This window comes from Gadus morhua, chromosome 1 (genome assembly GCF_902167405.1).
Source record: "Gadus morhua chromosome 1, gadMor3.0, whole genome shotgun sequence".
Taxonomy (NCBI): Eukaryota; Metazoa; Chordata; class Actinopteri; order Gadiformes; family Gadidae; genus Gadus; species Gadus morhua.
In genome coordinates, this window is record NC_044048.1 from 27,201,449 (window position 1) to 27,228,928 (window position 27,480).

Genomic DNA, 27,480 nt, shown 5'->3' on the forward strand with positions numbered 1-27,480 from the left:
GACGTGGAACTACGAACCAGCTCTTCACTCTCGCAAGGATCCTGGAGGGGATCTGGGAGTATGCCCATCCGGTCTACATGTGTTTTGTGGATCTGGAGAAGGCGTATGACCGGGTCCCCCGGGAGAAACTGTGGGAGGTGCTGCGGGAGTATGGGGTAAGGGGGTCTATCCTCAGGGCCATCCAATCTTTGTACTCCCAAAGCGAGAGCTGTGTTCGTGTTCTCGGCAGCCAGTCAGTTTCGTTCTCAGTGGGTGCTGGTCTCCGCCAGGGCTGCGCCTTGTCACCAATCCTGTTTGTGATATACATGGACAGGATATCGAGGCGTAGTCGTGGTGGGGAGGGGTTGCAGTTCGGTGGTCTGAGGATCTCGTCACTGCTTTTTGCAGATGATGTGGTCCTCATTGGATCATCGGCCTGTGACCTTCAGCACTCACTGGATCGGCTGGCGGCCGAGTGTGAAGCGGCTGGGATGAGGATCAGCACCGCTAAATCTGAGGCCATGACTCTTAGCAGGAAACCGGTGGATTGCTTACTCCGGGTAGGAAATGAGTCCTTAGCCCAGGTGAAGGAGTTCAAGTACCTCGGGGTCTTGTTCGCGAGTGAGGGTACTATGGAGCGTGAGATTGGCCGGAGAATCGGAGCAGCGGGGGCGGTATTGCGTTCGCTTTACCGCACCGTTGTAACGAAAAGAGAACTGAGCCGCAAGGCAAAGCTCTCGATCTACCGGTCGATCTTCGTTCCTATCCTCACCTATGGTCATGAGGGCTGGGTGATGACCGAAAGGACGAGATCGCGGGTACAAGCGGCCGAGATGAGTTTTCTCAGAAGGGTGGCTGGCGTCTCCCTTAGGGATAGGGTGAGAAGCTCAGCCATCCGTGAGGAACTCGGATTAGAGCCGCTGCTCCTTTACTTAGAAAGGAGTCAGCTGAGGTGGTTCGGGCATCTGGTAAGGATGCCCACTGGGCGCCTTCCTTGGGAGGTGTTTCAGGCACGTCCAGTGGGGAGGAGACCTCGGGGAAGACCCAGGACTAGGTGGAGAGATTATCAACACTGGCCTGGGAACGCCTCGGGATCCCCCCGTCAGAGCTGGTCAATGTGGCCCGGGAAAGGGAAGTCTGGGGCCCCTTGCTTGAGCTGCTCCCCCCGCGACCCGACCCCGGATAAGCGGATGACGATGAGGATGATGAGGAGGAGGGCTTCCCCGCAAATTCGTCCCATCAATATTCCTTGGCATATCGTTTCTGCAGTACAGCACTTCAAACAACAGGTGGTGTTTGCAGTGCTATTTCACACTTGTCGACTTCTTGCTGCTACAATCATTTGCACGTTTCAAAGGCACCCTAATTCATCTACCCCAGGAGCCTGGAAGATGTGCCATAAAAAATAATAACATTGCCAGAAAACAAAATCTGCACTTTATTTGTATTTTCTATTTTATCGACTTTTTTATATTTAGTGACACACGCGCATCAACGACATGCACTCTCTACGGCATTACCAGGAATTCCACTTTGCATGAGGCCTCCTTTTTATGGTCCTCCAGAACACCCCCGCTGGGACACAATTAGACAGTGCGCCGGCGGTTCACTGCTGACAGCAGTCTGGCGGGTCTTCGTCACCACCAGGCCACCATTACTCAGCAGAACCATGACAGGACAATTAAGACAGGGAGACAAACTTCTGTACTCGGGCGGAGTATCTTTGGTTTTAATTAGTTCTTAAGACAGAAGTTCATGCGTTTCCCAGGAGCGGCGGTCATGCGTGACATACTGCTATATGTGAACTGTTCCGCAAACATTAGTCAGGTCATTTTTTTCTGGAAAGTTGCCATACTTTTTTATTATATTTTTGCTAAAATAGTTTAGAACATTGGGCTGTTAAAAGTTACGTGAATGTATGACAGTGAGATGAAAGTGCTTCCTCATCAAATCAATCCATTTTCCATTACAATCTTTGCACATCGAGTTAAAACTTAAACCATATTCAGGAAGAATGTCAGGCTTCGGAGATGCTTCAAGCAGGAGTTGATGAATTGCCACATTTTTGTGACTATGAATTCAGCCATGCAGTACCGAAATTCAAAATGTATCCATAAACAAAGATAACAAACCAAAGCACAAATCTGCCTTTCTGTATTTCTTTCAGTCCCACTAGTTCAGTCCTACTATGTATTACAATGGACCTTCAACAATTCACCCGTGGGTGTTAAAGACTGGAGGAGGAATGATTGGTCATCACTAGTTGCTGAATAAGGAAGCAGTTAGATCACCCTTAGAGTATTGCAGCTCAATTTGAAACACGAAAAACTAGTTAATCTTCTGCTAGCTATACCCCTTAAGGAGAGAAACTTTACCTTTCTACATTGAAATGAAAGTGAGTTCCCGAGTTCCAATAGGAGCTGCTGTAGACAAGGACAACCACCGTCACAAGAACAATAAGAAACAAAACCCCAGCAATCACTGAATAGTTTACATTTCTTAGATGACGCTCTAAAAGCAGTTGGACAAAGCGGATCCATCTTGACAGCACCTCCGGGACCTCTGCTACTCAGCAACGCTTGAGCCCGGGCAACAACAGACGCACACTTAGAGGTTAGAGTGAACAGCTCCCTCGGGGTGCTAAAAACCTATCAACGCCTCGTGTTGACTTTTCGCTAATGATGGGGTTGTTGAACTGGGATTTGTATCTCTTCTAACAGAATGTTCCCTGACAGTGGAATGCAGCATCCATCAGCCATTTTGGAACATTTCGCATTCCTCTAACTTCCCTCAGGAAGTGAGTAGCAGGGCTTCAGGAGAAGAAACCTCCGCTGTTACCTCATGACATCACTGTCAATCCGTCTCCGCTCGGCGTTCCAATATTTACCGGAATTGAACAGGCTTACCGCCGTGTCCCTGCTCCTGAAATTGATAATACGTTGCCTGCATTGACAGACAGCAAAAGGGAGGGCAATGCTTTTGTCAATGTCACCGCTTCAGTGAGAGAAAAACAGAAACATACACAGAGGCAGCCGCGCCGAAATGAAAGCGGGAATTCTCTTCATCAAAAGCAATCAATCACCACAAACTGGGCCGTGTGTTGACACCGCGGTGGTGGCTGGAAAGGGAGACATAGGGTTCTTCTGGAGTCGTATATGAAATATAAATGATCATCCAAACCCCTATGGATGTTTTTGCTGCGTTATTCCTAAAGTGTTGCTGACCATTTATCAATAAGAGTACTTAACTAGTACTTCCTTGATTATTATAGTCATTTCAGTGAATAATTAGAAATACAGTTAGTATTGATTGCTTACTGTTCAGGTCAATCACCCGCGTTGAGGTGGCGTATTGACATAATTAATAGACTGGAGACTTATGTGTGGGATTTCATGGGGAAGTCGATGGACCACATTATTGGCGTGACAGGAGCTGGTCTGAGGAACTATAACCATCCATAATTGCTGGTCCGGTGGTCAATCAAACACGGATCTGCCACTCAAGACATGAGGCAATCGATTTTGCTGCATGGTTTGAACGGCACTACATTATAGTATGTTTTGCACTGGGTAGGTTTGACTGCTGTTCCCAGAAGGGCCTTCAAAGTACACCCGAAGGTGAGAGTGAGTTCCGGTGAAAAGTGGAGCAATTTTGTGAAAAGAGAAGGTATTGACAAATCAATATAAAGTTGTTGTGTTGTAATAAAAACTCGACTTGTATAAGTGTTTTTGGTTTGTTAATACTTTGAAATAAAAATTTGATAATGATTCAAACCATTCGCAATATAATTTGTAGACCTAGGAAGCGATGACTCATTAATGCGAAATTTAAGCTTGTTACTCTAGCTCGAAAACATTGGAACCCAATCAGAGGACCACCACTGAACCCAAAGCCACAAACTGTGTGCGAGCAAATTGCGTGGGACAATTAACAGCAGCAACCTTGGTTTCCCTCAAGAGATGCTCCCATGAAGTTCACTCCTTAAAGTGTTTGTGTTGACTAGTTTCGTGCACAAAAGACAATGCCTGGAGAGCTGCGGCAGCACTCTGGCAAATGTTCTGTATCATAAATATACACTGCAACCATTAAGTCCCATATGAAAAGAAAGTAATTACAGCAATGATATAGGGTACCTAAATCTTCAGAGGCCCACGTCCAGCTTTGCCCGAGGGTAGATCATGTTTTGCGTGGATCGGGTCCAGTCGAGGTCCGTTCCGCATTGATTTCCCGGGGACGTGCTTCAGTCAGATCCATTATTATGTGTGGGATCAATGACATGCTGCGGATCTGAAGGTTTTGTTCATGAGGGGGGGGGGGCACACCTTGATGTTTACTACCTATTGCAACAGCAGCATTCCAAACACCATCCCAGAACACCATCGACAGTCTCATTCCTGTTCCAATACATCACGCTGTTCCCAAGCACCCCGCTTGGATGCTTTGATTCACTAGCACTGCTAATTTCACAAGAAGGAGAACCGGGCTTTCTGTGGGGGGAGACGCTAATGGGCATCCACAGCCCGCTAATTAAACAAGGAATGAGTCTTGTTTCGTTCACCTTGAATCCACCTGGTCTCTTTCCCATTAAAAGTTCAAACTATTTAGTCAGGTTATCCTTCAGACAAAATGCATACATATATGCTTCATTAACAGGAAGTGTCCCATTGCTGCGTTTTGATTGGATAAAATGTAGATTAAGACTCATCATTTAACCTTTACATATAATTTGTTTCTTTATGATGACGATCTGTGACATTAATTGATAGCCAATCAGGGACAGTGATGCAATTGACAGTAAGATCCAATTGGATAGCTGGGGAATTCCACTTAATACAAGCGGTGCCCCATGCATAACTGTCTAATATAATGATTTATTATTGTGCATGGTTTTTTAACGAGCATAAGTTTCAGCCGCTCACACACACACACTCACAAGCACACACACCCACACAAACACACGCGTTACACACACACATACACTGACCGCAGGGCCCAATTAAGGCAGTATTCTTCATGGAAGGTTGGCCTGCTCCACTTCTCCAGTGTGTGAACGAGGCCGTGGCACCGACATCACCGAACATCCTTTAAACTGTCTCAAATCCCGCTGTCAACCGCAAGTTCTCTCCGGCTCCAAAGACATTCTCCTGCTACAATGAAATCTATTTATGTCTAATGAGAGAGAGTTGGTTGTTGCCGCCCTTTAATAGAGAGAGGTGTTATAGCGGTGCATTTCACACCAATGGCGGTAGGGCACCCCATACGTTAAAGGCCACCCCGGGGATTTTGGGTCAAACCGACAAGAAACGCGGATCGGCCTCCACACAAGACGGTGTGATGAATGAGATGCACACGGGTCAGCCCAAGCGTGGAGCTTTCAAACCACGGGACAAACTTCAGCTGACGCCGGACCTGGAGTTGGCGGCAGAGTCCAAGATTTAACCGCTTCCCCTAGCGCAGCAGAAGAATCTAGGGGCTCTGCATGTGTTAAGTAGGTGAGAGAAGACGCATGTATTGGCGCGTAGCCCTAACCTGGTTCAGCTGTTGAACGAGCCCAGGGAGGAAACACCGGAGTTCAGTTCAGGGGATAAATCAAAGAGAATGATAGTCGGGACAATTATTTCTTGCATGGCCAGTTTAATTGCTCAAAGCGGTGCTCAGAGTTCATCCCGGAATAGGGAAGCGAGCCCTGTAATCTGAGCGGGCTGCCGATGATGAATGGTGAGGAGAGAGCAGGGCCGAAAACAGGAGGTGCATTGGCGGAACGACACAGCGATCAATACCTCGTATTCATGAGGCTCACCTCACATAACCAGTACTTCCTTAAAGAATCACGTCTAATGAATTCAGCCTGAATCACGGCACACCTAAATTGATAGTGAGAGGTAATTTAATGTAGGGTCGGCCAATGCTTATGGATACATTTAGACAAAAACTGATTTTGTGTGTTACTTATGTGATGATCTGACCTTGTTCATATCTCAATTGAACATTTTAACAACTAAGGATGAGGTGTCAATTGAATATACCTTTTCTATTGTGGTGGGATAGACAGAATCAATGAAAAACTTTATGCATAAAGCATGGATAAAGAAGGAGGCCAGACAAAGCCTCCTAACCATGGCTGGAAGGAGCTGTGTTGCTCCTCAAAAATGTTCCCTTGGATTTTGAATTTTTCGTTTTCCTTGCCCTTGCGAGGGTTAGGGGGGGGTCTAAACGTTGGCCTGTGAAGCCCTTTCAGACTGTCATTGTGATTAAGGACTGTTCTGATTGGCTTGACAATAAAGATGATATTGGAAGGAGGGAAGGAGACCGCTTACATGAAGTCTGTATGCAGGTCAGAGTTGCATGTGCATATTGGCACCTCTTTCTGTGTCTCCCTTATTTCCTACATGCCTAGTGTACGCCTGTGCTTTCTCTGAGAGTTCAGTCATTATAACTGTTGAAGTGAAATTATAAATAACTGAATTTCTTCAGCATAGCAATAAGTGACTGGCATCCCTCTGCTATTAACAGTAGATGCATTTGCCGTATGTGTGTGTGGTGTGTGTGAAGGTTTATATTTAAAAGTGTGTGTTTGTCGAGTTTAGTCCTAAACCCCCAACCTCAATACCACACACAAATTTGTTATACCGCCAGAGTTGCAATACTATACACCCATGTGTAACACACACACACACACACACACACACACACACACACACACACACACACACACACACACACACACACACACACACACACACACACACACACACACACACACACACACACCAGCCGTACTGCATCCGACAGTTCCTAATTAAATTTGGATGAGTGAGGAGACTGAGAGCAGTGAAAGAGAGAGAGGAATAGATAACGATGGAGAGAAGAAGAGAAGCACTGAGGGAGAGGGAGAAGAAAGAGAGAGAAAGGAGGGAGAAAGAGAGAGGAGCACGGAAGACAAGAGCCAGGAACAGCTGGGGGAGAGCCTTAATCAATGCTCTCTCTCTCTCTCTCTTTCTCTCTCTCTTCGGGCGTGCAACAAGGCAAAAGCTTTCGAACTTCCTATGTGCACTCCCTTTCCTCTCCACTCTTTCGTTCCCTTCCTTCCTCTTAGCTGCTCCTCTCCTTGTCTCCTTTGGTTCTACACCCTACCTTGGTCCCTTCTCTTCTCAAGCACCTCTCCTCACCTTCCTCCCCTCGTCTTCCTGCTGCACTATTTCATTCTCTATCCGACTGCTTTCGAGTTTCCCTTTTTGTCTTGCCTCTCCTCTCTCCGCTCTCTCCATCTCTGCCCTCATTTCCCCTTTCTCTCCCCTCTCCTCTTCCCTTATCTAATCACACTCTCACCTCCCCTCAACTTGCCTCCTCTCTGCTCCGCTCACCTCTCTTCGGTCTCTCCGCTGGTCTCTCCTCTTCTCCACTCCCCTCATCTCCTCTCCTACACGCATAGCTTCTCTTCTTTCCACTCCCCTCTCCTCCTCTTCTCTCTAATACTCTCCTCCCTTCACCTCTCCTCTCTATGCTCCTCATCTCACATCTTCTCTTCACTCGGGATCATTTTGTTATTATGTTGTTCTAAATCAGCCAATTGCACCACATTTCTTTCCTTCTAGTCAGCAACAAGAGAGCGACAGGGAGTGGTAGAGAGAGGAAGTCAGCCAGGTTAAGCCTGGATAGAGATATATGGAGGGAGGGCGTAGACAGTAAAAATGATAAATGAAAAAGGTGAAAGCAGAGAAAACAACAGCTTATGGAGAAACCCAGCACACACACACACACACACACACACACACACACACACACACACACACACACACACACACACACACACACACACACACACACACACACACACACACACATGCTAGTATTTCAGCATTGAGCACATCCATCACTGGACTGACAAGGAGAGGCTGAATATTGGACCCACACACACACACTCACACACACACACACACACACACACACACACACACACACACACACACACACACACACACACACACACACACACACACACACACACCTACACACACACACACACACACACACACACACACACACACACACACACACACACGCGCACACACACACACACACACACACACACAACCATACTTACAAGCACTCACACAGCATTGTTTGCTATGCATGTTTTCGCTAACACATACACAAACACACACACACACACACACACGCACACATAGGCTAGCTATAAATACGTGATCATTCCTGGTGGAACAAGCAGGGGTGTCAGACTTCAGTATATCACACAGGACATTTGTTTAAAGTCTCAGGGTAATTTGCTAGTACACAGCTGAGGGACTAATTATAAGTCCCTACTTGAAGAGAAATCACAGCCATTAGCCCCCTAGCTCTAGCGGGGATGCTAAGCATGCTTGTCTTGGCACAGTTCAGCTGAGGGATATGGCGATAGTTGGGAGTTAGGATGATTGGCCTTGTGATACTACATATACAAGCTTTTTATATGGGCCTTCATGGGTTTTATTATATACTATAAATACTTCACTGTGATTGGGCCATAACATTCTAAGGGTTTGCATTATTTATAACAAAATACATCGCTGCCTTATAACAGTTTGGAATCAATGCGATGTAAACATTAGACACATCGGTCAAATTCATCTTTTAACCAGATGTTTCATTGACAACATGAAACCACTTTCAAATTATTATTTTTTTGAACAACAAAGTCAACAAAAAACCAGCAACGCTTTAGATGAAAGTAACTTCTATGTAATCATTGTTTGTGACGGTCGTATAGGCGGAATACACCACACCGGGTTGTCCCGTTATTGGAAGCTACCCAGAGCTTTGATGCTATTCAGACATGAAATGTGGGTGAGTTGGCTTAATGGTGAGAGCACAGAGGCAGGCGTGCCAGCTATATATCAGTGATGTAGCGCCTGTCTCCCAGTTCTGATCGAATCACAGTGATCGAGAGGCATGGTTATCAACCCATGTGTCTCTACTCACACACACACACGCACACACGCAAGAATATGCACACACACACCTTCGCCAATGCAGTGCCAGATAACTATTTCAATTTAAGCAGCCTCCAAATATTATCATGATTCTGTTGAAGCAGGTATGTTTTTCCTTCAGTAAGAGAACTTCAGTAAGGAAATACTGTGGTGCTTAAGTGCTACTGTGGTCCATTCTAGTTGTTTACTCGTGTTAAGCAATTTCCTCCCGTTTAACAGTACTAAAGAAGTTCTAAAATAATGCATCCATTTATCAAATTAATGAGTTGGACAATTGATTGGAAAGTATGCAGGCCCAGTGACCACCCCAGGGCTGTCGTGTACTGCCGACGACAGTTTCTGGGTTTAATGCCCAGGGTTTGCAGAAACACTCAGATGCTCAGCACACAGAGTAAAGATGGAACAGTCTTGATAAAGTCTGCCATAAGCTGAAGCTGAATGGATAGGGGTCAGGGCTGTGTCCATAGGGGAAGCAAGACATCCATCAAGTACATTTTATTTCACTATAACAGCGACACTCTGTCCCCTGCCCTTAAGACACTGAACTACATCCAGAGCATCTCTTGTACTGTGTTCTGCGTAGGTTTCCTGTAATATCAACAGAATGGTGATGAACTGTTTATTTAAATTGCTTGTGGTCTTCTTGGTCTGTTTGTTGTTGTGGCAGACACTGGGCTGTCCAGGAAACATGTCCTCCGGGATACTAAAGTCTATATCTTCGCATGCAAATCGCACACTTGGATAAACCCCCAAAACCGCCTAATTAAAGGAGAAATAGACTGATATACCCTGAAAAGAAAAACGTTTTGTTGAAGGGATGAAATAACTTTAAGGGGAGCATGCCTAACAAACAGGTTGTTTTTCGAGGTGCGAAATCACAAACATCATGAGGCAGATTAAATGATGCAGCCCTGTAATTAGCGAATGATAAAATCGAATGTTTTCTTTTCCCTGCCGAACGAGCAGCATCTGGGATGAACGAGGAGCGGGGGCTCGTTCGCTCCTCTCACCGCCTCCCCTTTGATGCAAATGATTTGATTTCAGGGAGAAGTGAGTAGCCAATGAATAAATCACAACGCCACATCTATTGTCCCCGGTACAGAGGAAAGAGTGTTCACTTCACCGGAGCACACATTTTTTTGTTGTTGTAATTGTTTCTGCTTTCTGAAGATGGAACTTTTATTTATTGGGGGTGGGCGAAAAAAACAAACTTCATTACTTCGCATTACACAAAAATCGTACTGCTCAGAAACCGCACACATCTCCTGAATAAAAAGCGCATAACCAGAGCGCATAACCAGAGCATAATTGAGCACGGTCCAGACCAACTGTAACCCACTCCTGACACAAATCCCCTGGTCGACACCTCAACGCTGCTAATCTCCCTCAGTGTTTCCCCCAGTAAATGTCTTAGTCAAGGTGGTCAAGGAGCGGGGGGGGGGGGGTCTCCCTGGTTAAATTCAATTAAAAAAGCTTGATGTCACGACCATTGTTGTGAACACCGATGCATTATTGATCTTTATTTTTACACCTGATGGAAGTATGTTTTCTTTCCCTACGAGAGTTTTCTACTTTGTTAATGCATAATAATTAAAAAAAATAAAAATTATTATTATTATTTTTTTTTTTATTTGATTATTATTTTTTTTTTTTTATATACATTGGTAGTCAAGGCGGGGCCCTATTGTTGCCTTAACAACACAGTGCTGGGGGAAACACTGTCCCTTATTCTGCTACTCACCATGACATCACCTCAGAGCACGTGCCTCTGTCTAAGTATCTCTCTTTCGGTCTCTCTATCCATATCTCTGCCTCTCTTTGGCTCATTCTATCCAAGTCCATCTCTCTCTCTCTCTCTCTCTCTCTCTCTCTCTCTCTCTCTCTCTCTCTCTCTCTCTCTCTCTCTCTCTCTCTCTCTCTCTCTCTCTCTCTCTCTCTCTCTCTCTCTCTCTCTCTCTCTCTCTCTCTCTCTCTCTCTCTCTCTCTCTCTCTCTCTCTCTCTCTCTCTCTCTCTCTCTCTCTCTCTCCATTTTGGACTCCCTTTCTGATAATCTCTGTTGTTGAAAACCAGATAGAGAAAAAGATGAGAAGGGGGAGAAGAGAGGAACACAGCTCTGTGTGCAAAAGATGTTCACACAAACACACACACAAAGATCAGACACACACACACACACACAGATTCATACACACGCATAAACACACACACACACATACTTGACACGCAGAAGATCCATATCAAAAGATCTTTAGGTAAAGAGCTGTACAAAACATACGAGATAAAACATGCACAGCACGTTTTGGGATAAATAATATTCATACTGCTAGTCCCCTTCTGTTCTTATCCGACCTGTCGCCTACCAATCTATCCTTCATCAAACAATATTATCTCGCTATGAAAAGAAATCGGACAGGACATTCCTGGATGCGCATGGCGTGTGTGGGGCACAGCGGGCCGAGGGTGTGTGTGTGTGTGTGTGTGAGTGTGTGTGTGGGGGGGGGGGGGCATGTTTGACTTTCATTTAGCCGGCATGAGAGTGCTGCGGCGGCGCTGACATTTCCTGACCACGATCGCCGGCCTGACCTTTCTACACGGGGCCGAGGTGTCGTTGATGAATAGTGTGTGTGTGTGTGTGTGTGTGTGTGTGTGTGTGTGGGTGTGTGTGTGTGTGTGTGTGTGGGGGGGGGGGGGGGGGGGGGGGGGGGGGGGGGGGGGCTGGAGAGAACATACAGCTCACCTTGACCAAGGTGGCACCAGGTTTATGAGGACCAGCAGAGGAGGGGACGGACCACAGCCGAGCACCACGCAACCCTTGTGGTCGGGAGGTTGGGGGCCGTTTCTGCCACTATTGGGGGCCAGGGTGGTCAAGTGGTTTCTTAAAACACAGTTTCTGTCCCCTAGTTGTTACTGCATTCATGTTGACACTTTATTTTGGTCTAATGCGTCTATAGGACAACAGGGCCATCTTTTGACATTTAACGCTCTTAAAGGTCTTGATCTAATCCCCTCTTCAACTACAAGAACATGTCTGGTTAAGCCTTTATCGTCCAACAATACGCAGCCAGAGACATTAGGCTCATTAATATTAATGAGCTGCTGGCCGGAGGTATGGATGACCCAGTCTTCCCGCAAGATACCGGCTGCTAGGCAACCACATCTGTACGCTCCCAGCACACTGCAGTTCAGCAAGCTCCTGTATAATTTAGGTTAAACATGCTATGATATTATTATAATGAGGACAGGTTGTGAAATTCAAAGTTTTTCTCGAAATTGATCCGTATTCAATCCAAAAACTGTATTGACAGGCAGCCTTCAAGGCCTAGCTCTGCGGATTGCTTTTTCACAAATGTTAGGTTATTGAGATTTACCGCAGGGATCTCACACTCACACACACGCACATGCATCCACACACACACAATGGAACACAATGACATTTACTGGAGGTGGGAAAGTGAAACCGTGAAACTAAGACCAAAAAATATAAATACTTGTTCCGGTGTGAATAGGACAATGTGCCGGAGGCGGGTTTCTTCGAGAGAAGGAATCTATTTCCTACACATATGAGTGACCTACAGAGCCTTTCCAGAACAATGTTTATCCTCGCATTGCTGACCTGTCGGACTGTAGGCTGTGGACCTGATCATCATCCCCATATCATTATAGTGTAGCCGAAAACCCAATTTACTCTATATTGACACCCCCACACACAGACACACACAGACACACAGACACACACACACACACACACACACACACAGACAGACAGACAGACAGACAGACAGACAGACAGACAGACAGACAGACAGACAGACAGACAGACAGACACACGCACACGCACACGCACACACACACACACACACTTACCCTTTCCTTATTGCTTTCTCATTTCTCCATCTTTTTGGAGGGTGAGGAGCATGTGGCCTGCCCAAGGACATTGAATCACACTGCATTGTGTCTGAGTGTGTGTGTGTGTGTGTGTGTGTGTGTGTGTGTGTGTGTGTGTGTGTGTGTGTGTGTGTGTGTGTGTGTATGTGTGTGTGTGTGTGTGTGTGTGTGTGTGTGTGTGTGTGTGTTAACATGTGTGGTTGAATTTACGCGTGTGTGTGGTATGTGTGTGTGTGTGTTTCCTTGGTACAAATATAATATATGTGTGAGTTCCTCAGGCAGAAGAGGAAACACCTCCTGTTTCCACCTCTGCTACCACCAATACCACCTCAATGTCACAGGCAGTGTCACACTACTCATCGAAACCCACCCTGGCTCATCAGAACTCACCCTTATTCATCAGAACTCACCTGGCTCATCCAAACTCACCCTGGCTTATCGAAACTCATCCTGGCTAATCAGAATGCACCCTGGTTTGTTCAAACTCACCCTGGCTTGTTCAAAACCAACCTAGCTCATCAGAGCTCACCATGGCTTGTTCAAACTCAACCTGGATCATCAGAACTCAACCTGGCTCCTTCAAACTCAACCTAGCTCATCAGAACTCACCCTGGCTCATTCAAATTCACACACCAGAGTGTGCTTGAACAGAAAACAGAATAGGCTCAGAAACAGTGGGTTCTTCAGTAGAGATGGTTCATACTGGTACTGGTTCTCTTTCAGTTTGGCTCTGCTTATCCTGGATCTAACTTTTCTACTCGTTCTCATGGAGATTCAGTTCGCTGTATGTCAATCAGCAGCAGATCATCTCAGAACATCTGCTATCTGATACAAGTTGTTTTGTCTGATGTGGGCTGACGGCAAGGGAGTGCATGTGTGTGTGTGTGTGTGTGTGTGTGTGTGCGTGTGTGTTTATGTGTGTGTGGTTGGCGGGTTGCTGCATGTTGTCGATCTAAGAATGTGGTATATGTAGTCTGTGCTTGTCCTTGTGTCCATAAACACTTATTATGGTTTCTTCTTTCCTCTCTTTCTTTCTTTCATTTGACCATAATTCATGTGTGCAGGAAGGGATGTAAACGTCACACCAGTAAGTGACGACAAAGGATCACCTCAAAGAGATAAAAGGTCAATACTACGGGTTACAATGCAAAGGTTTAACATAGGCGTTTATTCGGTTCTTTCTTTCTCCCTTCCCTTATCTTCCTCTCTAAAATCCTCACCTCCTTCTTCTGCCTCCCTTCCTCCCTTCCTCCCTTCCTCCTTCCTCATGTACCACCCCATCCACTCCAACGCTCCTAATAGCTTCCTGACGGGATCACCACGGGGGAGCTTGTTCCACTGCTCCACTTCCCCCCCCTTCTCTCCCCCCCCCCCCCCCCCCCCCCCCCCCCCCCCTCCAGGAAAAACAACCTCAACGAAAAGAAACATCCTTCAAGGCGCTGTCGAAAAACATTCCTTCTCTGGGACAAAACGGCCGATACGAAGCAGCAGGCGGTGTCCCAGCTTGTGGGAACAAGATGACACTCGCGCTGAGACGGACCAAGAGGTCCCCCCGTTACATCACTACAGCAGCCCCTCACAGGAAGGACCCCCCGCCCCCCCCCCCCCCCCCCCCCCCCCCCCCCCCCCCCCCCCACCTTGAATCACGCCAAACCCATGTCGGAGTACACAGACAGAACATTGGGGAGCTAGGAGTTGGCGGCGGTGGCTGCGGTACGACAGAAGCCTCGCTTGTGACGGGGGAGGGGACGTGCGTCTCTTGGCGACGCGTCCGTGCGTCTCTTGGCGACGTGTCCGTGCGTCTCTTGGCGACGCGTGCGTGCGTGTGGTTCTTGTTGGTGTGTAAACAGTGACAGCACTGGCATTGGGAGCGCTGGCTTGGTTTCCGGCGCATTCTGCAGATCACAATATGCACTGGCCCTGTGAATGTGGTTTCAAGATCACCCGTGTGTTTTTATTCTTTCCTTGGCTTGTCTGTTGCTGGTTTTTGCACTGTGGTGGAGGCTTGAGGGGGACGACCGTTGCCGCCATTAGCAATTGCTGCTTGTTGTTCTATTCACGCAAGCATGACTACGAACCCGAGTGCTGTCTGGGCATCACAGACGTGTATGACGTCCAATCAGATGTCCGATTCTGGGCTGAGATACTCCTGAGTCTCACAGCCACGGTCCGAGTTAATTAATGTGTTAACTGGCTTTTTAATGTCTGACCTGGCTTATTAATGTTTGAACTGGCTTATAATTGTCTGAACTGGCTCATTCATGTCCAGCAGGTTTGCTAGGGATGGACTTTGGAGTTCTAACTGACAAAGTGCGAGGAAGGTTGACACTATTAATGTCGATCATAGGTACACAAGCAAGCACGCACACACGCACATTTATATTACACTGACACACATACGCAAAAATCTATCAAATAACATCTATGTGATTTTTTAAAGAACTTTACAGGAATAGATAGTGAGAACACTCACTATTCATGAAATTCATTCCATCTCTTTGTTCGTATCGATAAGATATTCAACCTTTTGTTAATGGAACTGTTCCCCTTGGCAGATTTCCATTTGAGATTATCTCCATTTCCAATCAGGACGACATTCTTGAGTACAGACGCTCATATCGGAGTATATCGGTGGCTGTTTGACATCCTCCTCAAGGAGTGAAACAGGGATAGGCAGTGTGGGAGGTTGGGAATGGAACCGAGAACATTTCATCTTGAGAGATAAGTGACTTTGGCGAACTTGCCAAAAGATGGCTTTAAGATGGTGTGTGGTTGGCTTCTGTCGCATCACGAAGGAAGGCAGGGGAGGTTGGGGATTGAAGCTAGAACCTTTGGGCTGGGAGATGAACCCCCTCCCCATGATACTACCTCCTCCTCTCCTCCTCTTTCATATCACATATTCATTTTTCGGAAAATTTCAGCTGAACACCAAAATCAATAGACTACCCCCCCCCCCACCCCCCACCCCTCTTCCACACACACACACACACACACACACACACACACACACACACACACACACACACACACACACACACACACACACACACACACACACACTCCTTTCAACTAACTGCAGTTAATTCAACACACACTAACACGGTGAACCACCAGATCGAGAAGAGCTAACTTGGGAATAGCTGAACTCAGTGTTTGAACCGGTGTGAGGCACCGCCGGCATGTGCCCTGTCCCGGTGCTGAGCCGCACTGCGGGTGCTCCACTCAGCACCCTGCTCAGCACATACAGACAGGCAGCGACAGACGGACGGACGAACCAGGTTCCACCAGACAAGACAGCTCACTGCCCAGACGCTGTCATGACTCTCTCTCTCTCTCTCTCTCTCTCTCTCTCTCTCTCTCTCTCTCTCTCTCTCTCTCTCTCTCTCTCTCTCTCTCTCTCTCTCTCTCTCTCTCTCTCTCTCTCTCTCTCTCTCTCTCTCTCTCTCTCTCTCTCTCTCTCTGTCCCTCCCTCTCTCCCTCTCTCTCTCTCCCTCTCTCTCTCTCTCTCTCTCTCTCCCTCTGCCTCCCTCTCTTGGTCCCGCTCTCTCTCTTCATGATATCAGTTGTGTGTGTGCGTGTGTGTGCAGGTGCATGCCTGTGTGCATGTGTGTGGCTACATCCATTCAATTTCATTATGGGGGCAAAGATGTCGCCAGGCATCTTAAATGGGATTGTTACTCGAGGCCGTCTGTCCTTTTAGCCGCAGCCACTGGCTAGCCTCACCCAACCCCCAGCACAGCAGCATCATTAAAATGTTACTGCAGCCAAGGCACACACACACCACAGACACACACACACACACACACACACACACACACACACACACACACACACACACACACACACACACACACACACACACACACACACACACACACACACACACACAAAGACACACACACACACACTCACACACACTTGCAGACATGCACGTGAAGAAACACATGTCCATGCAGGGACACACACACACACACGCACACACACACACTCACAAATACACATACACTAACACAAATACACACACAAACACACACTTACACACACACAGTTCTATGCAGAGATACAATTTATTGCTTGAGGGAATACAACCGCAAAACATTTCAGACCATTTCCAATTTCCAAATAGAGACACACACACACACACACACACACACACACACACACACACACACACACACACACACACACACACACACACACACACACACTAACACACACAAACAGGTGTAACCTGAGTGTGAATAGGCCTCCGGGCACGGTAGAAGTGGCTTCCCCGGTCGGGAGCCCGCTAAGTGTGCCAGGATGAGGTTCGGTGCACGGCCCACTGGAGGGCTGACCCGAGGTTCTGTTTTGATTAAAATACAACAGGCACCAGCCATGGACCTCATACCGCCACTTATTCATTATGTTTATTGGAACACGCGATGGAGCCGCCTCCCTATCGTCCCCTTCTATCAGAAGGGGACATAGGAAATGAGTGCACTGGAGAGGAGCTTGTAGGCTGCCCCCCCCCCCAAGATGTATAGAGGGGTTCATGTTTTTGGAAAGCATCTGGCAAACCGATTTTAGAAAAGGTTTACTTATGTTAAAGGTGACATATTATACCGCCAGGTGTGAGTGTGATTAGCCGGTCCAAGCCATTTTGAAAATCGACCTCTTCTGACATCACAAGTGGGCGTGTCCAGCTAGATGTATGACGGATAAATGAGCAACATTTGCTACAGTCCATTGCGTAGGCTGGTAAACGGATCTATCCAGCACACCTCTAGGTGGACACGCCCACTTGGGATGTCAGAAGAGGCCGATTTTCAAAACGGCTCGGAACGGCTAACCGCACTCACACATTTCATTTGGGGTCACTGAACACTCACTGGAGCTAGAGTGGATGGGCGGAGGAATCGCAGCGTAGAGAGAGCAGAGCCCTGAGACCGTCGAGGCAGTGGTGAGACCCCTCCTACTGACAGGAATGATGGGCAGCGGTATCGGTTCCTATTACAATATTTAAACGTTCATTATACAGGATCAAGGCTGCAATGAAAGGAGTGAATGTTCAATTAGTCTCCTGGCTCGAGACTCCCGACATTGGGATACTAATTGCTATCCACTATAGCTCTTGTGTTTGTCTTACCGACGGTTACGTCACGTTCAAGACCGCGTTTTCATCTCTACTTTGCCCGTTGCGTTTAAACAAAACGAATAAATGAACCGGGGCTGCTCCACAGAGAGGGGAAATTGAGTTAGGGATAGGTAAAAGACTATATACGGGGACGTACCACAGTCATTTGTCTGAATCATACAGAAACGTCTTAATAAGATCATGACATTTAGACCGCTTGGGGCGGAACGCAGATCTCAGAAGCAGAAGGAGACAACATTGAAGCCTGATGCAATCATAAAGACGGAAACCTCCAGGGCTCCTGTAGTTCTCCTGACTTTTACCTGGGCGTCTAATACTGCGTCTATCTTCTGTTAAGATATGTTTCTATATATATATATATATACACATCTAAAAGTTCTCTCCTCTCAGGAGGACAGTTTACCACAAATCGTGGTGTTTGAAACCCACACTCTTCACATTCCGCTCGCGATCCTGTCCATTACGGCGCGAGAAGTCACTGCTCGCTATAGTGTTGAAAGCTACCTGTTACAGCGGCTCTGTGTACTCCTGCGTGTGTCTTTGATAGATATAGAATAAGGAAATGACTTTGTTGCAGCACAACAAGACAGCACTAAATAACAGTCATTTAGTCCAGTGACGTCCTATCTTAGCCATACAGGAGGTCTTCTAGGAACCTTGCAAGACTCATGCTCAGGTTGAAGGTGTGTGTGTGTGTGTGTGTGTGTGTGTGTGTGTGTGTGTGTGTGTGTGTGTGTGTGTGTGTGTGTGTGTGTGTGTGTGTGTGTGTGTGTGTGTGTGTGTGTGTGTGTGTATTAAGACCACCTATGATGTTTGATCCCACTCCCACTCCCATTTCCTTTTTTTATCATACCCGATGCACATTGCCTCAAAGAAATGGCGCTGAAGATGACATTAAGGTCATCATCGATCTAAACCTATTTACCAATCCATATTCTAAATAACTATTCCCCATCCATCAATCATTTACTGTATCTGTCAGTGTATCTATCCCTCCCTCCCTCCCTCCTTCCCTCCCTCCTTCCCTCCCTCCCTCCATCCATTTATCTATTTAAACGAGTTAAATAATTATTTTGGACCATTTTATGAACTCTAATAGCACATGTATAGATCAATGCATACCTTCATTTTTCATTCATCCACTAATTTCTAGTCCTTTCTCCTGATAATCTGTGACCAAGCCACCCAGGTTATCCTAGGTAGGAATTGATATACTCTTTCACTGCACTCTGTCGAGAGCACTCTCCCCCTCTAAACCTATCTCAATCACTCTCACTCACCCTCTAAACAACTCGCTCACCCTTTCTCCTGCAAAGAGAGAGAGAGAGAGAGAGAGAGAGAGAGAGAAGGGAGAGGGAGAGAGAGAGAGAGAGAGAGAGAGAGAGAGAGAGAGAGAGAGAGAGAGAGAGAGAGAGAGAGAGAGAGAGAGAGAGAGAGAGAGAGAGAGAAGGGAGAGGGAGAGAGAGAGAGAGAGAGAGAGAGAGAGAGAGAGAGAGAGAGAGAGAGGGGGGGTACAGCCTCAGCGATAGACACAGAGAGAGAATGAGAGAAATAGAGTTGAGACAGAGTTGGAGAGAGATAGAGGGAGGGATAGAGAGAGAGAGAGATGGAGAGAGTGAACCACTATCTCTTCCTCTGTCTTGCTTCATTCATTTATTGCTCTCCGACATTGCTATGGTTCCCCTGTCATGCATAGCATGGCTCACCTCTGATCACATTTAAGGGCTCTCTCGTGACATCTCATATCTAATAATGGCTTAGCAGCGCTGGCATATACCCAACTCCAGCTTACCAACATGCATTCATCCATCTATAAGCCCACACCCAAACCCCAAAAACAACCTTTTTATATTTGAAACTCATATATATTGTATTTTCCCCGGGTAGCTAATCTGTTTATTTAAATTCTCCCCGTAAAGGCGGAAAAGGGGACCATAAAAAGAAGAAGGTTTAATAAATGTTTCAGGGGTTTTAATAATGGATGATTACATTTTTACCGTACACAGCATCACCGCCATCAAACAGACGGCGGAATCACAACTATCTACGCTGATGTGTTGCACCACTGTGCTTACAACATACACCACAGCATTTACATTCCAGGGAACCATATACACTGTAACATACTGAATAAATGCATTAACCACATATTGATCTTTTGCTGTTGTTCGCCTTGAGAATGATCGGATTTCAGTTTAAATTTGAATTAAAAAAATGCCCATGTCTATACACATTTCTATGGAAAATAAATGAGAGCCCTCTCTTTGGATTTTGACGGAAAACTAATTGCATAGTTCCCTTTACATCTGCACATTGTGGACAGCCTTAATTATGTATCCTTTGCAGGAGAAGGAGTGAAGCATTAAACACAGAGGAGAGTGGGCTCAATCTGTGAGCGGCTCTCCCTCAACCTTCTCTCCCTACAGACAGACATACGGCCGTCATCTCTTGTACAACAGTTTTGCAACAATATCCATTTGCAAAGACCACACACGTTTACATAAAGTAGATGCATTCTGTAATGACTTAAACCAACAGGTGTCTCCCACACCCACATACACACACACAGAGACACAAACACACATGCTCACATGTGCACAAACACAAACACACACACACATACACACAGACATGTTTGCATTTGTGCACACACACACACACACAAACACGCATGCACAAACACGCACACACGCAGGCAGACACACACACACTTGCCCCACCCTGAAGTGATACCCTCATAAATAAAACACATTTTAAAACGGCGATTAGAGTGAAAAGACAATAGGAATATAGCTCCGCTTGGAGCTGAGAAGGACAATGAACAATAGATCCGAGATGAACACAAAATACAACACAATGGAACAAGTTTTTCCATGTACCAGCCTATCAGCGCCTGACGTCACTTAGCAATTATCAATCAGTTATCTCCGTGCTACGGAGGCTCTCGAGAACATAAAAAAAAGGGCAGAACAGCAATTCAAACACAAATTTCACATCACCAAAACACACTGCAAACTGCCAAACAAACAGCCAAACAAATAGCCAACAAAGCTTTATGGGAGAGAGGAGAAGAGCATCACAAAGGCACAGAGCGGGTGTTTGAGAAAAGAGAAAGAGAAAAGAAAAAGAGCGGGAAAAATATAAAAAGAGGAAGAAGAGAAGGGTGGAAAAGAGAGGAGAAGAACAGGGAGAAGGACCGAAGCAAGAAGAGGAGAGTGATAGAGAGAGAGATAGCTGTACGTACTGAATCTCTGAGGCACCATGGCCAGCTCCATGCTGGCTGCCGATCGCTTCCGAATCCCTTCAGCTAATGAGCAGAGAGCAGCGCAGGGAGCAGCGCAGGGAAGAGAGGGAGAGAGAGGTAGGTAGGAAGAGAGAGAGAAAGATGGGAGAGGTAGGAAGAGAGAGAGAGAGAGAGAGAGAGAGAGAGAGAGAGAGAGAGAGAGAGAGAGAGAGAGAGAGAGAGAGAGAGCGAGAGAGAGAGAGAGAGAGAGAGAGAGAGCGAGAGAGAGCGAGAGAGAGAGAGAGAGAGAGAGAGAGAGAGAGAGAAGAGAATGATGCAGAAAGGGAGAGAGAGCTAGGAAGAGATAGAAAGAGAGACAGATACACTAAGGAAAATAGAAAGAGATGTAGGGAGTAGGAGAGAGAGGGAAGGAGAGGGGGAGGTTAAGAGAAAGAGAGAGAGGTAAAGAGAGAGAGAGTGACAGAAGACTGATACACAATGAGAACAATGTGGGAGTGGGAAGCAAGTGCTATGGCACTCTCTCTCTCTCTTTTTAACACGTCGATTTTCTCTCTCTCTCTCTGTCTCTTTAACTTTAACCATTATTTCCTCTTTCTATCTATTTATCTCTCCATCCCACTTAAGACTTATCTCTGACGCTTACCAACGCTTTCTCTTTTATTTCTCCTTTCACCTTGTTCGCCATGCCCACCAGTTGTGTTATAAGTTGTGTGTGAGTGTGTGTGTGTGTGTGTGTGTGTGTGTGTGTGTGTGTGTGTGTGTGTGTGTGTGTGTGTGTGTGTGTGTGTATATATCTTCATTAGCATTTCTTATTGTATTTCGTAGAAGTCTGGTGTTTTGCATGGGTGTGCACAGGCATATTTTGTCCATATATTACGCTCTGAAGTAGGAGTCCTTAATTGCATTCTGTGCCGTTACATTTGTTCAACAGGCCATTGACGTTGTCATACCAAGAGAGACTGTGTGTGTGTGGGTGTGTGGTCAAGATAAGTCATACAAATAAACAATAGTTGGTCACCAGTAGCCAGACAGACATTTAGCAGAGGCAGAGTGACTCCCAGTGAATCTTAGCCCGAAGGCATTGAGGAGCAGGTAGGGGTTGGGGCAGCAAGGATGCCTAGAGGTCAGACCTTTGGTTAGGAGTCAAACATCCCAACCACTGGACTACGGTGTACTATGAAAATGGAAGGACATTGATCCAGGAATGAACCGTTTGTTCATCCTTAATATGGACATGGACATTGGGACCTTGACCGGCCCAAGCAAGAGACACCACAACGTACACAAGCCTACGCTCTGGATCCTCCCCCCGTGTATTACCGAGATCCATGGTCCGTTTCATTTTATTTTGGTCGTTTTTGTGGTTGTTGGAAGTAATTGGTGGTCGGTTGCTTTAATGATGGCAATGGGAGGAAAATAAATGTTGGTTAAAACTTAAAGCCAAAAAACTGTTCTTCTGCTCAAACCCCTCTCTTGATCTTGATAGAAGTGATAAGAAGTAGTGGCTCAAGTTCTACAGGACAATGATGACGGCAGAGAGAGAGAGAGAGAGAGAGAGAGAGAGAGAGAGAGAGAGAGAGAGAGAGAGAGAGAGAGAGAGAGAGGGTGGTAGGATGATATCTATAACAACAGAAAGAGAGAGAGAAACAGAGAGAGAGAGAGAAAGAGAGCGAGAGTGTTGGGATATCAATAACAACAGAAAGAGAGCGAGAGAGAGAGAGCGAGAGAGAGAGAGAGAGAGAGAGAGAGAGAGAGAGAGAGAGAGAGAGAGAGAGAGAGAGAGAGAGAGAGAGAGAGAGATGAAGAGGTTTTCTCATCGCTGGGTCTGTGCACGTGGGTTTGTGGGTGTATGGGCATGTGTGCATGTGTGCATAAAGGCACGTGCACGTTTACCATAATTTGCCAATTACAACAGATCTCTGAGACAGAGAGAGAGAGAGAGAGAGAGAGAGAGAGAGAGAGAGAGAGAGAGAGAGAGAGAGAGAGAGAGAGAGAGAGAGAGAGAGAGAGAGAGAGAGAGAGAGAGAGAGAGAATGAGAGAGAGAATGTTGATAATGAAGATGCATAGAGATTCCGCCACTCTCCTAAGTACACACTTACACAACACCAAAGCATCTGTCGACGCATTCACGCCCTCTAGGTAGACACACACATATAGCGCAGGGGCACTGAGGCACATCTGGGGCGTTTAATGACTTGATATCACCTGGTTCCTCAAACCGTGAGCTAACCACAGTCTTAACATCCGCGTGACTAGACGTCCTCCGTGTGCAGGGATTGTCCCCCTTTTTGGTGGCCTCTCTCCAGTTGGAGCTATGTCCCTGTTTAAAAAATATACTGTTCAAAATTAAGATGCTTTAACAGAAAGATTTAGCTTGCCATTCACTTTAAGATGGTTTGTAATTAGTCTTGTATTTGTCTGAAAGTATGCGCTGCAAACTTAGTACACAAGGGTCTAAGTATCGATTAACTTTATACCATAAGCATGTACGAGACAAACAATAAATAGGCTAACAATACAATAACCTAAATTGTCCCCGGTGTTCATTCACCTGACCTTACGTCATCTTTGTAGCGACGTGGGTTAGATTCTGGGCCCTGTTCCTAATGCTACAAAGGCACTCCCTCTCTCATTCGAAACACTTGCCTATGTCTAACCACCCTGTCCTACTCATGAATAACGGCGCAAAAAGCTCCCCAAAAATCCATGGGGATATGTTTTGTTCGTAGACCCTCCACCCTCCAAAAGTTGCAGAGGAGATGGACTGATAACGTCAGACTGCGACGCTGGAAGCAACCAGCCTTCCCTGTGCATAGTAGCTCCACTCGGGTGCGAGCCACATCCTCCATCAGACGAGGGGGTATTTCTGCAATGTAGGCCAGTCACCCTATAGGGAGCTTTCGCACTTCCGACGCAATGTGTGTGCCCGCACGCGCACGTGCGGGCAATGTGTGCGTGCGTGTGTGTGTGTGTGTGTGTGTGTGTGTGTGTGTGTGTGTGTGTGTGTGTGTGTGTGTGTGCTTGCGCCACTGCTCTCCTTATTCACATCTTTATTCGCCTGCATTAGGAGGGACAGAGAGCACAGCTGCTCTCCTCACTGAAGCAGAGTTCAGCAATGGAGGAGTGGAGAGTAGATCTGCTTAATAAATACTAAATAGAGAATAGTAAACGCCTGAATGTCTGGCCAACACAATTACACTTAGAATCAACGATACCAATCAATGCAAAGTCTACCTGTAGCTGTTTCATGAACCCCCCTTGGTGCCCCCCTACATTGCTGTCTCTGACTTCGGCAGGAGTCACGCTGGACCGACATGCCGGCTAAATGACCAGACGGTATACAGCGGCGTGGACAGGAGGCGTGCAGCGCGGCGCACACCTTCCCTCCACCATCCCGCCGCGAGGTAATTCCTTCCTCAGCTCCACCGGCGCGAGTCGCCCTGCTTTGTTTGGGATTCCTTTCATTACGTGTCATTTATATTCATCCCCTGCTCAGTATATGTGTGTGTGTGTGTGTGTGTGTGTGTGTGTGTGTGTGTGTGTGTGTGTGTGTGTGTGTGTGTGTGTGTGTGTGTGTGTGTGTGTGTGTGTGTGTGTGTGTGTGTGTGTGGCTGCACTCTGACGCTTTTGTCATCGCCCAGCCTGGTCGGTTTATTCTGTGGCTTCGTCCGTCTGTCCCCCCCGCCACCCCCCGAGAGCCATGCCTTTCACCGGGGAGCACACTTTGCTCACCTTTTGTTCGGCACACTCGGATCATGACACTTGGAATGAGCTTTTGGGATCCGTCTCCGTTTGATCTAACGCGTAGTGACACCGAGGGATTCAACCCAAAATGCTCTCTCTGCCACAGGACGGTATTGGCTGGTTACGTTCCACCATCTCGATAAGGAAAATCAATGTCTTCCCTCACTACACATGGTAACACAAAAACATAAACAAGAAAGATATGTTCCTTTCTATTCCGTGTCCGTACCCTCTATCTTTGGCTGCTCTTTCGGCAGACATAGCAGTTCTCTTCTTTAGTGGTCTTTAGTACTCTTTAATAATGGCAGCCGCGTTTACAATGCATGTGGAGATGTTTTTAAGTCGGCCCATCACTGTGGGTGGGGCGGTGGGGTTAGCTGGGGACAGATAACACATGATGCCGGCTAAACACTTGAGTGGGGGGAGTGCTTGCCCAGTGACTCCAATCCATGAAATACCCACCACACGGCCTGCTTTGTGGCACGCGCACTCGCACACAGACACACAGACATACACACACACAGTATCTCAAAGGCTTATCTTGGTGGACCACATGTGGCCCTTGTGTCTTTTATCAACATGGGGGTTAGCCTTTTCAATGTGTGTTAACTAGTGTGTGAAGTGTGTGTGTATGTGTGTGCATGTGTGTGTGTGTGTGTGTGTGTGTGTGTGTGTGTGTGTGTGTGTGTGTGTGTGTGTGTGTGTGTGTGTGTGTGTGTGTGTGGTGTGTGTGTGTGTGTGTGTGTGTGTGGATGAGTGTGAATGGATGAACGTGTTTGGGAATGAATGAGAGGGTGAAATAATGTGTGAGGGTGTGGATGTCATCTGCAGCATTGTGTGTGTGTGTGTGTGTGTGTGTGTGTGTGTGTGTGTGTGTGTGTGTGTGTGTGTGTGTGTGTGTGTGTGTGTGTGTGTGTGTGTGTGTGTGTGTGTGTGTGTGTGTGTGTGTGTGTGTTTGTGTGGGTCTGCAACCTAGACTTTTAACTCAAATTCCTGGAGATCTTCAGGTTAGAGTTAAAAGTTGTGGCTGCACTGCGAGGTAGCAGGCGGCTGGATGTGGTAATGGGCTCCTACCCCGGGGCTACAACAACCTCAGAAACTCACTATACTAAGAAGACACTCTCTCTCTGTCTCTCTCATGCTCACACAAACACACAACCTCTCTCTCTCTCTCTCTCTCTCTGTCTCTGTCTCTGTCTCTCTCTCTCTCTCTCTCTCTCTCTCTCTCTCTCTCTCTCTCTCTCTCTCTCTCTCTCTCTCTCTCTCTCTCTCTCTCTCTCTCTCTCTCTCTCTCTCTCTCTCTCTCTCTCTCTCTCTCTCTCTCTCTCTCTCTCTCTCTCTCTCTCAGACTCTCGCTCTCTCTCATGACTCCATCTCGCTGTCTCTATCCCAGACCCCGCAAACCCGGTGACTATGTTCTGCCGACTTCCCTCCCATGTTGGAACATTACCGGTAAAGTTCTGGCACACGGATATGTGTAAACAACGCTGTAATATTACCGGAACAAGTGCACAAAACTTAGGAACAAACTCAATTTTTTTACTCTGTGGCAAGCTACTGCTCAAGCAGCCACACACACACACACGCACACATACACATGCACGTACCACACACACACACACACACACACACACACACACACACACACACACACACACACACACACACACACACACACACACACACACACACACACACAGACACACACACACACACACACAAACTTGCACTCACATTTGTGTGTGCATGCTGTAGAGTGTGTGGTGCAGATGAGGACAGATCTCATATCTCTGTTCCATTTACAGATGCCTCACATCTTCCCCATGCCCTGGGGAGGACACACACTCTAACACACACACACACACACACACACACACACACACACACACACACACACACACACACACACACACACACACACACACACACACACACACACACACACACACACACACACACACACACAGCACACACAAAGAGACATGCATAATGTCACTAACTCACGAACTTATTTTGATTCTGTCCTATTTTTATGTATTTTTTCTCATCCTTCTACCTCTCTATTTCTCACGTTCCCTTCCCATAGTTTTCTTAGCTACTTGTATCCCTCTATCGTCCTTTAACTCTATTTTTCATCTCTCACTCTCTCTCTCTGTCTCTCGTTATTATCCAACCACGTCCCCCTTTTGTCTTTCATGTGTATGCTCCTCTCTCTCTCTCTCTCTCTCTCTCGCTCACAAACACAAAGAAATCTCTCTGCCTCCTTGCTTATCCACAAATTCCTGTTCATCATATATTTATATTCATATACACCCACCCACTCATTCTTAAACACACACACACACACACACACACACACACACACACACACACACACACACACACACACACACACACACACACACACACACACACACACACACACACACACACACGTTATCAGGTTTGGTGAGGATTTTGCCTGATTTGTGCCTTAGATGTAGGCAAGGCAAGGCAAGGCAA

At 46.7% G+C, this 27,480-nt stretch overlaps 1 protein-coding gene across 3 annotated transcripts in view; it reads right to left on the reverse strand.

Annotated features, from left to right (window-relative positions):
• plch2a (phospholipase C, eta 2a) overlaps positions 1–27,480 on the reverse strand; it is a 134,294-nt gene that overhangs the window by 87,595 nt on the left and 19,219 nt on the right. The window contains exon 1 of one of the 3 annotated variants that reach the window (XM_030360376.1): positions 21,234–21,315. The exons of the other annotated variants lie outside the window; for them this stretch is intronic. Within the exon in view, the coding sequence (XP_030216236.1) occupies positions 21,234–21,264 (31 nt within the window). The 5' untranslated portion in view covers positions 21,265–21,315. Of the gene's footprint in view, positions 1–21,233; positions 21,316–27,480 lie in introns of those variants that run through there. 3 annotated transcript variants of the gene reach the window in all.